Raw genomic sequence first — 14789 nt, forward strand, 5'->3', positions numbered from 1 at the left:
AAGATCCCAGGAATGGAAAAAGTGAAAAGGTGGGCCTTCCCCACCTGCAGGGCATCCTAGGGGGTGGGCCACCACATGAACATGAGCAAGTTCTGTTCCACAAGCGAGTCTACTCCCTCTATGGGAGTCACTCACAAAGGTGGAATATGGTTAAGTGTGCAACATATACACATACATGTATCATTTTCCTATTCATAGCAACACATGACTCAGCACAGGACTTGTTCTTCAATCCCCCGAGCAGAAGTGCACCCTGTCATATTGCTCACACACACACACACACACACACACACACACACACACACACACACACACACACACAAAAAAAACCAAACAAACAAACATTGAACATGCAAAAATCTTCCAAAGTAACAATTGTTTTTGCAAGCTAATGACTTTAATCTACAACAACCCCCCACAAATCCTGCAATGACATACAGTGCTTTAACAAATGTTGGAGTGATAATACATGAAACATTAAACACAGAGTATAATTTCTGAATTCGAATTCATTGGTGAAAAATATCAGGTGTTTTGTCGGTTTTTTTTTCCTATAAACTTGGTTAATGAAAATAACTCATGAAATATATGTACACAGCAAAGATTATGCCCACCCTCCCAAGTTATCAGCTGTTTAATTATTTTTTCTTTTGAAAACAGTGACCGATCACTTAAAAATGAAAACAAGCTGAATTGCTGCTTGTGTGTGTGTGTGTTTGTGTGTGATAAGAAATAAAACTCTATCACAGCATTAATTCAATTCATGTGCTCATACATGATCCATCAAAGAAAACAAACTTAATGTCATCAAGAAAATTACGCATAACTCTCTACTGTACAACTTTCTTCACCATTAATCTTGAATGAAAAATTCACAAATTCTGAGTCTGCTGAGAACTGCTAGGGAAGAAGTGTTTAATAATTTTTTTATTATTATTGTAAATATTATTTCAATTTTTAATGTGTCACAAAATGTACACAGCACCTATCCCTAATACATAAGAGTACAATGCATAGACTTTCCTACACATACTTGCAGGTAAATTAATGATTAAGAAGTTCAACAGAACTGTTTATCACCCTAAAGTGAAATATTCCATGTATCAGTAGTCATCCTAACATAGCAATACAGAGGTAAAGTTGAGATAAATGTACATCAGAAAGGAATGACCTCTAAAAGCTGCAAACCTTGCACTGTGTTACATGAAATGATCAGTCTACGCTGACATCATACTTGATGCTAAGAATCACAACCATACTTGTGGCACTACATACTCCAATCTGTTCTATAAATTGTAGCCATTCCATTTTCTTTGTCTTTCTTCAGAAGAGGTAGCTGCTCTATACACTGGACACAAGAAACAAGAGTCCACGCACATACTGTGTGAACCCTTAATGTCACTCATTAGAACAAATGCATCAAAGTTAATGTTTCCTGCAATAAAGCAGTAGACAAATCATGAAGAATCAATTATACATGTGGCATAAAATTAACACATTTTTCCCCTTCTACGCAATCATTTCACGAACATGAAAAGCCAATCTATGCATGTCAGCTTTGAATACACAGCTTTAGCATCTGCTTTGGGTCGTGCCACATACAATCATGTCTGCAACTATATTCCATATTTCACTAAAGACTGCTTGAAACTGATGGAAAGAGTATTGTATACGCCATATATTTTGCGAGTCTAAATTTTCGCGTATCAGGAATTCCCGACGATTTTGCGAGTGGTTAAATTCACGATCTTGGAGTCCTGTACTGAACGGAGAAATGTACATCTATATGTTACATCCACATCGGGATCAGAGTCAATATTTTCGCGTGTCTTTAATTTTGCAAATAGCACCCGACTCGTGAAATTTGTGAAAATAAAAACCTCGCGAATTATTCGGCGTATACAGTGTCTTGGAAATGTTCACAACTCTGTAAGGACATTTAAACAGTTCATCAGTCCATGCTACATGCTAAAAAACATCCATCAGTGATTCCCCTCAACAACACTAGCCCCTTATCGAGATGGAGTACGAGTCATGAATTCAAACACAACATTCAGAAACTGCAGATATGCATAATGGAATTTTGAATATTTACATCTCTTTATCATAATGTGTTTGCACAATAACCTGCAATCTCACAATAGCAGATTAATGTATACAAAATTGAAAAGATATAGTACCAGGGCAGAGAGAGAGAAAGAAAGATGCACAAGTCGGAAGTGTTGACAAAAACAACCTTCAAGAAGACTTAATATCGACAGTAAAAAAAAAAAAAAACGCAACGAAAGGGGTGAAATATAAAACTTTGTACAAACACCCTGGTAGATGTCAACAGCTTGTCTTAGTAAGGGTCACTGGTGATAACTAGAGTCTGCTGAGCTGAGCTAGTAGTTGTAGTTATTCCCTCTGCTCATGCCCATGCCAGAGCCACCACCCCCTCCAGAGCCATAGAAACCAGAGCTTCCTCCTCCCATTCCGGATCCTGCTTAGCAACGGATGACCAGAGGTGGGACCATCGGGAGGGGGATGAGGGCAATCGTAAAGGGAGAGAGAGAGAGAAAGTTAGTCAGGAAAGGAGATAGAGAGAGAATGCACGAGTATCAGCAATAAACCCTCCAATAAACAAACAAACAAACACACAAACAAACAAACCTAATAATAAAATGAAATAAATAAATACATACATACATAAAAATAAAAACATAAGTAGATGGACAGACATAATGAAGAAATTTATAGAAAAGTCATAAGGCAAAAACAAACAAATCTAAAAACAATTTCCCTGCATGACTCCAGACTTTTGTGTTCATCTGGCCATGATATGCAGGGCATTGCCACAGACATTCCTGAATAATTCTTCTTGAGTTTAAATCAATCCATTAGCGTTATCAGTAACACACTATTTCTTTTTCAAATCAAAGACATTTAAAAACACATTGATTGTATATTTGTATTATTTTTTATGGTACCAAATACCATGCAAGAGCAACACAAAGTTATCTTTTTATAGAAAAAAAATTCAACTTCATGCAAATCACACTTTGATCTTTCAGACTTGTATCAAGACTATTAAGTTTGAAAATCAACTTGATGTACACATTGGTATTCCCAATTTCAACAAAAGCCATTTTATCTCTCGGTTAATTTGTAATGAACCAAATGGACAAACCTCAAGGCTAACCATCACAACTTTGTATTACAGTCGACCTCGCCCAAGTCCAATCTATATGGACTGAAGAACTAACTTTAACTCAGAGAAAATTCAACTTATGAGGGATTAAAATCAATAGAATATAAAGAGAAGATGACTTGAATCTTCAACTTAGGTGATTATTTGACTTATGCACGGTTGACTTGAGCAAGGTTAACTGTATTTTGTTATTACTGCTGGACACAACTTATTACTGTCCTGATGATGGAATGTGAACCTGCATGACTATTACACAAAGATGCTTACCGTATCCTCCTCCCCCGCTACCGCTGCCACCAAAGCTGGAGTATCCACCACCCATTCCACCTAGCTGGCTGCCTCCATAGCCACCGCCACCACCTCCGCCATAGCCACCTGGGCGAGATATCACGAGTTAGAGAGGAATCATTTATCAGCAAACACAAAGGATGCACACAATCTGGCTAACAGTAAATTCACATCTGAAGCCAATGGACATTCTAAACAAGAATGTCTCTCAAAAAGAGCAAACTAATGCCACAATGATACCACAACAATGGGTGATCTGCTTTTTAAATTTTTTTACACTTATTAGGACTCATTTTCAAATAACACTAAAATACTGAGAGCAATACCAAGAGTAGGAGAGCCATGCTGATATTTAGATCATGCAAGACACATCATCAAAGCCAACTTCAGTGTGTGCTTGGATTAGTGCATAAAGTACTAAAAATAAATTCATACTCATAGAGGAGAGAACTGTTTAACACAAACTCTTCAACCCTGCTGAGCAAAGCTTTCTGACATTTATCACTACCAAGCTTATGTTGCAAGACTGATGCAAACACGGCATTGTAACTTCATTGATCTTATGACCTTTGACTGCATCAGGTTTCACCCATATTTGAAGTTGACTGCCATCTTCCAGTTATGTATCTGTGGTGTGAGTTTGATGGTCATAGCTCAAAGTGTGAAAAGTTCAAGAGAGTACATCAAATTGTTGATGATGCTGACCCCATCAACATGATGCCTACATCTCGTTTCCGCTATGCAGGCGAGACAATAAAAGTGGTAGCTATCACTTGTAACCAACTTTGAGTTGGTCAGATACCCTGTGTGGACATGAAATTTCAGATGATCTCTAATGTACTCACCTCCTGAGTAGCCGCCTCCACGGGAGCCGTTCTGACTCCCTCCAAAGCCACCACCGCCGCGCGAGTCCTCTACGTCCAGGAAGAGCTCAATGTAGCGGTGGCCCATCTCTTGCTTGTCCTTGGACATAGCAGCCTGGGCAGCCTCCAGGGTGGGGAACTCCACATCAGCCTCTCCATTGGAGCGACCATTGATTCGGTGGATTGTGACATTGCAGGGACGGGCAGTTGAACCAAAGAACTGGATGCGTATACAAATGGGACAAGTAATTACAGGTTACAAGATGAACTAAAGCTTTTGCATCTAATTTTATGTAAGATTTTCAGTATACTGCTTCACATATCCACTCACATAACCTCATCACTTCTAACTGTAGGAACATGCCATGAAAATCTGCAACAAGTCAACACTGCAAAACACATATCAGTACTGTGTTTGTTTAAATACTTCTCTTCAAATGTTGCTGAAATGAGATGTATTGGTACATGTGAATAACAGATGGCAAGAGCAATCAGGGAGATGACAATGTGTTTCAATCTTAAATGGGCGATACATACATTCCCTCATCAACTGATGAGAGATATTGAATTATGCTCTTACCGATATAAGGGAAACTTGGCAGATCTGTGTCGACTAGACGGCTTGTAAATAAAAACATGTTCTTGATAATGACCTTTGACAAAGTAGGAAAGGTAACTTTTTGTCTATGGCTTGCATCAAAGGGTTAATTACCAAGGCAAGTCATAGGCCCTATCTGTCTGAGGCACATAATCAAGCAGTCCTACGATTTGGAAACCAAGGGCTACCTCACCTGATGAATATCTTCTTCTGTGGCTTTGAAGGGAAGTCCCCTCATGTGCACCGAGTAACCAGTCGACATGAAATCTCCCCCTCCTCCGCCGCCTCCTCCTCCGAAGCCCATGCCACCACCGCCACCACTTCCACCACCGCCTCTCATGCCGCCGCCCAATCCGCCTCCCATCCCGCTTCCCATGCCACTGCTAAACCCACGGTTGAAGTCTCCTGCTTGTGGGAAGGAAATGCGATCCGATGTTGGCCTTGGCTCACTGGGTTCTAGGGATGAAATTCTCACATATTGTCTCGCCTCTATTGCTCTCTTCATTCATGTGATTAACAGAAAGGTGCTAACACACTTAACTTGTGACAGTCATGCACATGTCTTAGAACTATCCTTCAGATTTGAAATGTTCATATATGTTGACAATGAAGATTAGACATGAATGCTCCTTGACTGACTGCCGGTGGTGTTTTGAGTGCTTCAGCAATCCTGCTGATATAGCAGGAGACATGATATATAAAGAGTGTCCATTACGTTGCAAAACCTGAGAAACATGAACAGAACATCATGTACTTTGGCACTTCAAGTAGACTTGTTTCCAGTGAACTTTGAGAGCATTAAACAAGGCTGATTTCCCTGACCGTGAAAGAAAATACCACCTTTATCACCACATGGTGCTTCACTCTAGAATTGCATTAATGATGATCTACACAACAGCCTCAGCAGTATTATGAGTTAAACAAGTCACATAGAATTACACACAAAATCTGGATAGCAGTACAAATAAATCTCCAATTTCTGATAGTCTTACAAGAAGAGGAAACATGCACACACTTCTTACGACAGACAGAAAGAACATTGCCGATCTTAGCAGACCATCAATTGCTGGTACACATACAATGGTCAAGAACATGGTACCAGTTCCTACTTGTCTTGGTCACTAATATACAAGTTGCTAGAAAACGATGGCATCTGAGCCTGAAACCTACCCCTTGACATAAGAGAATGTGGTCCTCCTCCCCATCCTCCACGCCCCGGGCCAGAGATCCCCCTTCCACCACTGGGAGGTCCTCCAAAGTTGCCTCCACTGCCTCCGTAGCTACTACCAAAGTTGTAGTTGAAGTCGTTGTCATAACCATAGCCTGCACAGAAATGGCACAAAAACTTAATTGGTCATCTCCTGAAATATTATCAGGGCAATCACCTCCTGAGGACAATTACCTCTTGGCTAAACACTGGTTAGTAATAAGGTCAGAGTAAAGATTAGGGTTAGGGCTAGGTTTAGATTTTAATTTGGGTTAGGGTTAGGATTAGGTTCAGGATTGGGATTAGGGATAGGGTCAGGGGGAGGGTCCAGGATAACTGCCTAGGGGGAAATTGTCCTGGAACCAGCCCAAACTATTAAAAGTGATTTAGCAAATCTCATCAATAAGTTATAGGAAGTATTTTCTACTGAAAAAAAAAAATGCATTGCTTATGCCGAAATAATTGTCTTTATGCTGTAAATCACTGCTGTGACAAAATAGAATATGACAACACCCAATTCTTTTTACAGTGTGTTGGTGAATGCATGTGAACTCACTTACCTCCACCTCCGTATCTGCGCTCAAATCCAGAGTTCCTCATACGGCCACGGCCAAGATTGCCAGCTCCCATTCCCACACCAGCACGGTCGTATGGCCCAGGGCGGTTCATTCCACCACGGAACTTGCCGGGGTTGGAATTGAAGCGCCTCACTTCAGAGGAGTTGCACTGGAATACTTCAATATATCTAGAAACAGACAAGATAAATCATCATCAATCAAAATTAACTTGCCTTCTACAAGAAATGCAGCAATTATTATAATTCAGTTAATAATTTGTTCGCACTATACCACTGGAAGTCTTCTATTAACTCTTTTGAAATGATATTTCTGCATTTCTTCTATTAACTCTTTTGAATGATATTCAAGTATCAGTTACACAAAGAAATGAAAAGACTTATTACACGATGGATACTTATCAAATGTAGAGTCTGGAAAGGGTATGTAGTGCTATTTCAATATTTCTCAAAAAGTTCTTGCTACCTTTTCTTTTACTAGCCCAGAGATGGATTTTGAACGAAGCTACTAGTATTATACTATCCTGCTTTTTTTTTTCTATATCATAGATCTAATAGAATTTGATCATAGTCCGTAAATTTCAGTTATTCATCATCCATGTTTTATATTTAAACCTCATTCTTACAAAGTGATGAAGAGATATACTATTGCTACATACAAATTTGTTGTACCCTTATGGGGTTTTCTTCTCCATCGACACCCAATGCAGATAGTGTGTGGTGCAAAGTTAGACATGTCCTCAATGAATCATGTTTTTTTTTCCTATTTAGAATGTTGATTTATGCTTACCAACCATCAGGACAGAACTGGGTATAAATAACCAGTAACATTCTCTCTCTCTCTCTCTCTCTCTCTTTTTCAATCTACAATTGTAAACCAAAACACCTTTATTGTGTGGATAATTTTTTGCTGAATGCACCATATCTAACATTAAGATAAAAATAAATTCTAGAAAGCTTTAAAAATTTCTCATGTGACTGTTTTCTTTTGAAGGCTATGAAATATTAAAAGACAGTTTTATATCTGACGATCTGTCAAAAGATGGATGAGAAAGTCTACTGAGAAGAGACAGCACCACCAAGGCTAATCCCACCTGTGACCCATATGTGACTTGTGTTTGGACAACGCCCTTTCCGCCATTTCCTTCGACACGAACTGCACATACGCTTCCCCCGTACTCCTCCCATCGAAGTCGCTTGGCAACGTAATCCCATCCGGCGCAATCTTGTAATCTTCATTTTCAAGCGAGGTAAGATGTGTGTTGTTCACCAGCGAATATTTTTGGCCATTATTAACCCCACCCGTCCAGGTATTGAATGGGGAAAACCAGTGTCAACCAGTAGTAGATGCCATGCCCACCAGCCCACCCAATCCAGGTTGAGGATGAATGGAGTGTAGTGCATAGTACCGCCCACCAGCCCGTCCAACCAACCAATCAGGAATCATTCAAGGGTGACAGACCAGTTGCAAGGCACCGCCCACCAGCCCGTCCAACCAACCATTCGCGATTCATTTGGGGTGATAGTCGAGTTGATAAAAGCACCGCCCACCAGCCCATCCAACCAACCAATCGGGGATTGAATGAAGGTGATAGAAGAGTTGCGTAGCACCGCCCACCAGCCCAGCCAACCACCCAATCACAGTTGGGGTAGACACCATCGATGAAGGAAGGGATACATATACATACACACGTCAGTTAATAAGTCTCTCTTTTTGAAAGAAAGTTCCTTCTAATATCATTTCAATAACATGTCATCTTATATGATGTGTATTATCTACACTACTGTAGTGTATCAAACAAGTGCATTATCTTTAAAATTACTGCAAATAAAGCCTAAGTTAGGACAGATCACTTGTGTGAAGTGATCTTTACAGCACCCTCCGAGACAGAACACAGGACAGTATTGAAGAAAATGCCATAATATACTGTGAAAGCTGCTACGTGTATATGATTATATTGATATCTGTCTGCAGATTGAGGCTTTGAGCCAGTGCATTTCCTCTTGCACATACCATGTACACATGTCCAAGCAGTACTTGATAAGCTTCATATTTGCCTGTCAATAAAGAATTCTGTCCACACTTGATTAGACATGAGAAATTTGCCATTCTCTCTGAAGTCTTGGGCCAAGTTTCTGTAATTTCATATACACATTAACTATAATTGTACATGTGAACCTGTTCAATTTGCATTTTATCATCAGCCTCCAAAAAGCCTAACATATCTCCTAGCAAAAGATGCAAATATCTAAAGCAAACTTTGTGCATGCCCAAAGAACACGGAAAGTCCTAAATACCACCTTACATACAAAAAGAGACCACTATTAAAAAAAAAAAGAAGATAAATAAAGGCTGAACACATTCAACAATCACAAAGTACACTGACATGGCTTTTACATTTGTCTGTAGAGTCTGAAAAACAGTCTAGAGAAGGATATTATCTTTCATGTCCAAATGCTCACATTTGTTCTTCGTTTCCCATAATTACAGGGCAAAGTTTACCCATGACTGGCTTATAGGACACTATGAGGCAATCAACCTACAACTTAGGACACCAGCAGGGGAAATTATGGCAGTTCTTGCCCTTTACATTATTCGCAGGTGATGCAGATTGTATTTTATTTATTATTTCTTTTTATAAAGATTTACCCCCGAGCCAAACTATTTTGTCTCAGTTGGAGGAAGCTTCCTCATCATGCAATCACAAAGAGAACTTTGAAAAACCCCCCTCTACACAATAAATGTACATGGGGTTTTCTCCTAGACTTACACTTGCGTGAAGACGGTACAAATCCTGCATTAAAATTTGGCAATGCAAATTTATTTGTTAAGATTCATGACACGGTCCCTCCTCACTTATCAGTACTGATGATTCACTTTTTTTCCCCCAAGAAATAGGGGCTCAATAATAAACCAGAGAAAGAGAACATGAAATTTCATTTCCTCGTTTTGTTTTGTCCAAGCCCTATCTTGAAGGAAATATGAATACACATGAAAACAAATCATATCATGTTTTAAAATTAACACACTCACAAAAACAAACTATCCCTGTGACAGTTAACTGCTGATTTAGTTTGTGGTGTCAAAAAAGTTAATTTTTGAGAAAACTAACAAATTTAATCATAATCAGCTCTTAATAATCAAGAATGAAGGTTTCCTTCTCACAGCAGACACCAACAAAAATTTACCTCAGTACACCTGCGAGCATCCACATTTCCATGTGTTGGTGATGTTCATACAAATATTGTTGAAAGTGATGCCTGCTATGCTACTATGTCCTAGAGGCTGTAGTGATGTCGTTTCACTCTAAAATGAAAAGTGTCTATATCACCTTTGATCATCACGAGGATACAGGAGGTGAGCTTAAAGACGGAACCATGATCACTGACCTTTGAAGAACTCCACGATGTCATCAGGTCGGCAGTCAAAGGGGAGTCCCCTCAGTCGCACGCATCCATCATTTTCCTCCTGGGCGTTGGCTCCACTCCGACTCGTCACCCACTCCATCTCACTCATCTTAGAGCGAAACACTGGTGATAGAATAATAACAATGAAAAAAGAAAGACAATAACTTTATCGTTCACACAATGCCATGAAATTTTCATTCCAAAAATTCAAATTTAGAAACTGAAAAAAGTAGGAAAGTTGGTGTACACAGTACACTTTTATCACAAACTCTTTGACAAACATAACAGACAGGGACAGACTTGACTTGCTGAATTTCCTCTGTGCATCCAACTTCACAATTATAGTAATCATACACTTCAAAAAACAAAACAAAAACAAAACAGAAAATATGTTCTTAATTTGTGGATTACTTTGTGGTAAAGGTATTTTCCTAGCAGTTTGTGCTTCATGACATCAATGGGAAAATAAAAACCAGCAAATACAGCATATTTAATTCCCTTCATGTAGTCCATATGATATATCATGCTGTTATCAACATGTTGACAGAATGAAGAGGTTAAAACATAGCCAAACATAAACAAAAACAGTGTTAAAATGTTCACCTCTATAGTACCTAAACATGCTCTAATCATTCAATACAAAAGCAGAGATTGCTATCACATCATTCAAATACGGCTCTTACAAGCCCTCTAACAACCTTCAATGTATCGATGTCCAATGTGGTTGTGGTGTTTCTTCAGGGCCTGTTCCACATCCTCTGTGGTCTGAAAAAGGACGAAGCACTCTCCTGTGGGTCTTCCACCTGGCAGGTATGTGAATTTGATGCCACTGGATCCTCCCTCAATTTTGCAATCTGCGAATGAAAGTCAGAGACCAAAAGTCCTTTATCAGCTTCCAAAATCCCTCAAAATGCCGAGGGGAAAAAAAAAAATGCTGTTCAGCTACGCTTTGTGTTTTGACATAAAAAACTAAAGCTGTGGTTTCATAATATACAATATGTCTTTGCTGAATTGAAAAACAAACATGGACAAAAAGGTGTACTACAGGCAACCAAAAGTTGATTTCAGTTTAATGTTTCCTTGGTAGCTAAATATTAAATCAACCTGTGCATACACAACAATCGTTGAGATTTCATTATCAGAACTACAATTGTAGTTTACCTGGTACAAAGCGCACTGTGTACAACATCGTTTTTACATAATACACATAATTCATATCTTCATGACCAATAACTGATTTTTGTACCACCATCTATTCATATAGCGCAAACCTCATTACAAGGTAGGAATCGGATCTGGAGACCAAATAACCTCAATCTTGTCAAATTTTGTGGCCATCATGCATACGATTATACCTGTATTAATGATGACGTACAATGAAAAGTTATAACATGACCACTTAAAGAGTGGCCAGGTTACATGATGCCTTGAATACTAATAGTGTTAAAATGAATCCAGAACAAAACTGCTCATTCTGAAAGAAGGTCTGATATAATGGTTGAAAGTATACATTTGCAGGTATGTACATGGGGCAACAAGGTGTACTTGTGTTAGTTTGCAGGCACAAACCCTTGTTGGTCGTACAGATTGTAAAAGGAGTCTGCGCCAAGACTACTATATGCATCACTTCGGCACTATCCCACAGGCCCTGTGTTGTAGCTTCTCCCAAGGGGCTGCAGTGCAGTGGTGCGTGTATTAGTCTTGGCACATGCAGACTCCTAATAAGACTAACAAGGGTTTGTGCCTGCAAACTATACTTGTGTCAAAATGCTGAGAAGGAAGAGAGAGACTTACCACTGAAAAATGAAGTGATGTCATCTGCTGTTGCTGACCAGGGCAAGCCTCTGGCCCTCACCACATAGCCGTCGTCCTGTTCCATGACTGATCCTGATTAACGCTTTACGGCTAAAGTATTACGTGGTGATTGGATGCTGACAGAGTAGATGTGCTTCCTTGCGATTTCACCTGATAATCAGAGAAAGAAAGATTACATTTTAGGTGCATAATGCAATACTGACTGTCTGGCACTTTTAAAACTCATAAAGTCAATCACAAGCAAGACAGTCACAGATCAGGCAAATAAGATTGTTTGTGTGACTCTACGACTGAGCATTATAGGCCTACATTTATGGCTTCAGCAAACACGGTGGTACTGTGTAGGTCCCAACCCAGCATACATGTGTAGAAAATATAAATCACTCCCAACCAACGAATGCATGGCATTGGAGGAGTTGAGCCTACACAAGTTTGTACAGTATGTCCCCCAAAAAAATTACAACGGGACCCCCCGCAATGATATCTTTAAAAATAGTGAATCAATCAATATACAAATTCAGGGTATGAAACCATAACTCATTGCCCACATCTTACAGAAAACCCCATTCAATTTGCTTCAGTGGTCAAAGAGAAAAGAAGAATTTTGTAGAGGATGTCGGGAATCTCTTTTGTCCAAGTTCTGTCTATTATTCACGCAATAGACCTAGAAATAGAGCATTGAATTGCTAAAATTGGAAAAATTAGACTCATGACATGCTTTACAACAATCTACATTTCTCTGTGACCGCTTAACCAAATTGAACAAGGTTTTCTGCAAAATAGAGCCAAGATGTTATATTTTAAGGCCCCGAAGTAGCATTTTAGACGCTTACCGGTCATAACGTCCCCACGTCAAAATGTCTCCGAGCCAAAACGTCGTCGGGTACGACCAAAACGTCCCCGGGCCCAGCTGGCACCAAAACGTCCTCGGGTCAAAATGTTCTAGACACTATGTCATAAATTTTTATAAAATCTATGCATTAAAATGTTCATACAAGTATCACTTATCAATTCATAACGGTAAATGTGAAGAAATTTTGTTATTCAGAGCAGCAAGCCAGCATATTTCTAGAGGCCGTGACGGGAATACGTACGCGAGATAGAATTGTCAACAACAAACCGAGCTCGACCATGGCGAAACGTGAGTAGAATTTGTGCCCTTTGCGTAATAATTGTCACTTTGTTCACATCAAAATAAATAATTAGATCATGGAGAATGTGATGTAAGGTCATATTTAAACAGAACGATTCATACCCATTTGAAAAAAAAAAAAGATTTAGTGAAAGCAAAACAACAAAATCTGGGTGACTTCACCGAGTTGAGAGCTGTAATGCCTAATGTTGCATGGCGTGACTCGCTGACGTTTTGACCCACAGTCTACAGAGCGCGCACGGACAAAAGCGGGAACGTTCTAGTACTTGACCCGGGGACGTTTTGGTTGGAACACGGCGGGGACGTTTTGACCCAGGGACGTTTTGACCGGATTCATTTAGACAGGTCAATCATTTTGGATGTTATCATCAATTCGAAAATTTGATTGTAATTTTTGAGGGACATAGATCTACTGCAGTATGTCCCACAAAAATTATAACATCCAATATAATGATATAATGATAACATCCAATATGATTATTTTTTTTTTTTATCAATCCTACTTCGGGATCTTAAAATATAACATCTAACATTGGTTAGATCTAGCTTCACAATGTCACATCGCACCGTCATAGACATTGCACTTGCGGATTTCAAACATTCTCACACGCACACCCTTTCCCTGATGATGAGGTTCACAAATCAGAAATTTGTCTCTAGCAAGGGCCTCATGAACATAGTTTTCCTGCAATCACACAACCACCAAAATTAATTTAGAACATATGAATGTGAACGCCGGGAGATATACAAGTAAAGTGGTAAAGATTGAAGACTAAAAACCAATATTTTCACCTTCCAATGAACAGTTTTACAGGTCTCTTCCAGCAGAGCTGATGCAAGCCACAATGCACGACACACGTCCCCACGCGATCTATATATCTGCATGCAGCATTATGCAGTGCCAGAAGCATGCATCCACATGCACGCTATCCCCTAGCGCATTTTACCGCAGCACACAACAGTCGATGCATGCACACATGTCACTATGCTAGCTGCATGCAATGCTCTCTCAGCGAAAGCGTGGCTTTCTTCTCCAGAGGGATGTTGTCGACTAAAAATTGGAATGGTCCAAACGGGTTTCTTGCCAATTTAGTGATGAACGGGACGGGCAGCGAACATCTAATCACGTTCACGTTATTAATAGTGATCAGCCATTATGAGATGAAGGAGCGTTTCGTCAGTGAAAGAACTCACTTTACATTATATTAATGTCAAATTTTTTGTGGACTTTCTAAAACATAAATATCATTTATAAGAACCTCCAGACCTACCTTTTCAATTCAAAGTGACAATTGTTTACCTGTAAGTATGTATATATACACTGTATATATATTGTTTGTGTATTGTTCTTATATCTTCTGTGATACTAGCATAATATTACACTCGGATCTGTTGTAAAGTGATACATTATGTATATATGTACTCTGTTCTATACAGCGCCATGAGTATCTTTTTAGGTAGAATGAGCGCTTTATAAGAGTCTCTCTAATTATCACTATTATTATTATTATTATCAGTATTGTTATTATTATTATTATTATCATTATTATTATTATTATTATCATTATGATTATTCAATCTACTCGCTGTATTCTTATCTTATGTCTACTCTATCGGACGCAATAAACCTGAAGTAATTACCAAACAAATTAACAATCTCTTTTGAGGATCAGAATCCTTATCATTGTGTTTA

General features: G+C 39.1%; 1 protein-coding gene across 1 annotated transcript; it reads right to left on the bottom strand.

Moving 5' to 3' along the window:
- Nucleotides 1-1697: 1697 nt before the first annotated feature.
- Nucleotides 1698-13960, bottom strand: LOC139729608 (heterogeneous nuclear ribonucleoprotein H2-like). The gene is made up of 11 exons (XM_071640535.1): nt 13889-13960; nt 11923-12093; nt 10827-10982; nt 10111-10251; nt 7815-7953; nt 6707-6891; nt 6110-6262; nt 5133-5344; nt 4324-4561; nt 3458-3565; nt 1698-2482 (listed from the first exon to the last, which is right to left on the bottom strand). The coding sequence occupies exons 2-11, from the start codon at nt 12005-12007 to the stop codon at nt 2385-2387; spliced, it is 1515 nt and encodes a 504-aa protein (XP_071496636.1). The 5' UTR covers nt 12008-12093; nt 13889-13960; the 3' UTR covers nt 1698-2384.
- Between the last annotated feature and the right edge of the window lie 829 nt (nt 13961-14789).

This window comes from Diadema antillarum, unplaced genomic scaffold (assembly GCF_040938485.1).
Source record: "Diadema antillarum isolate AM-2024a unplaced genomic scaffold, OU_Dant_1.0 seq00000248_RagTag, whole genome shotgun sequence".
Classification (NCBI taxonomy): domain Eukaryota; kingdom Metazoa; phylum Echinodermata; class Echinoidea; order Diadematoida; family Diadematidae; genus Diadema; species Diadema antillarum.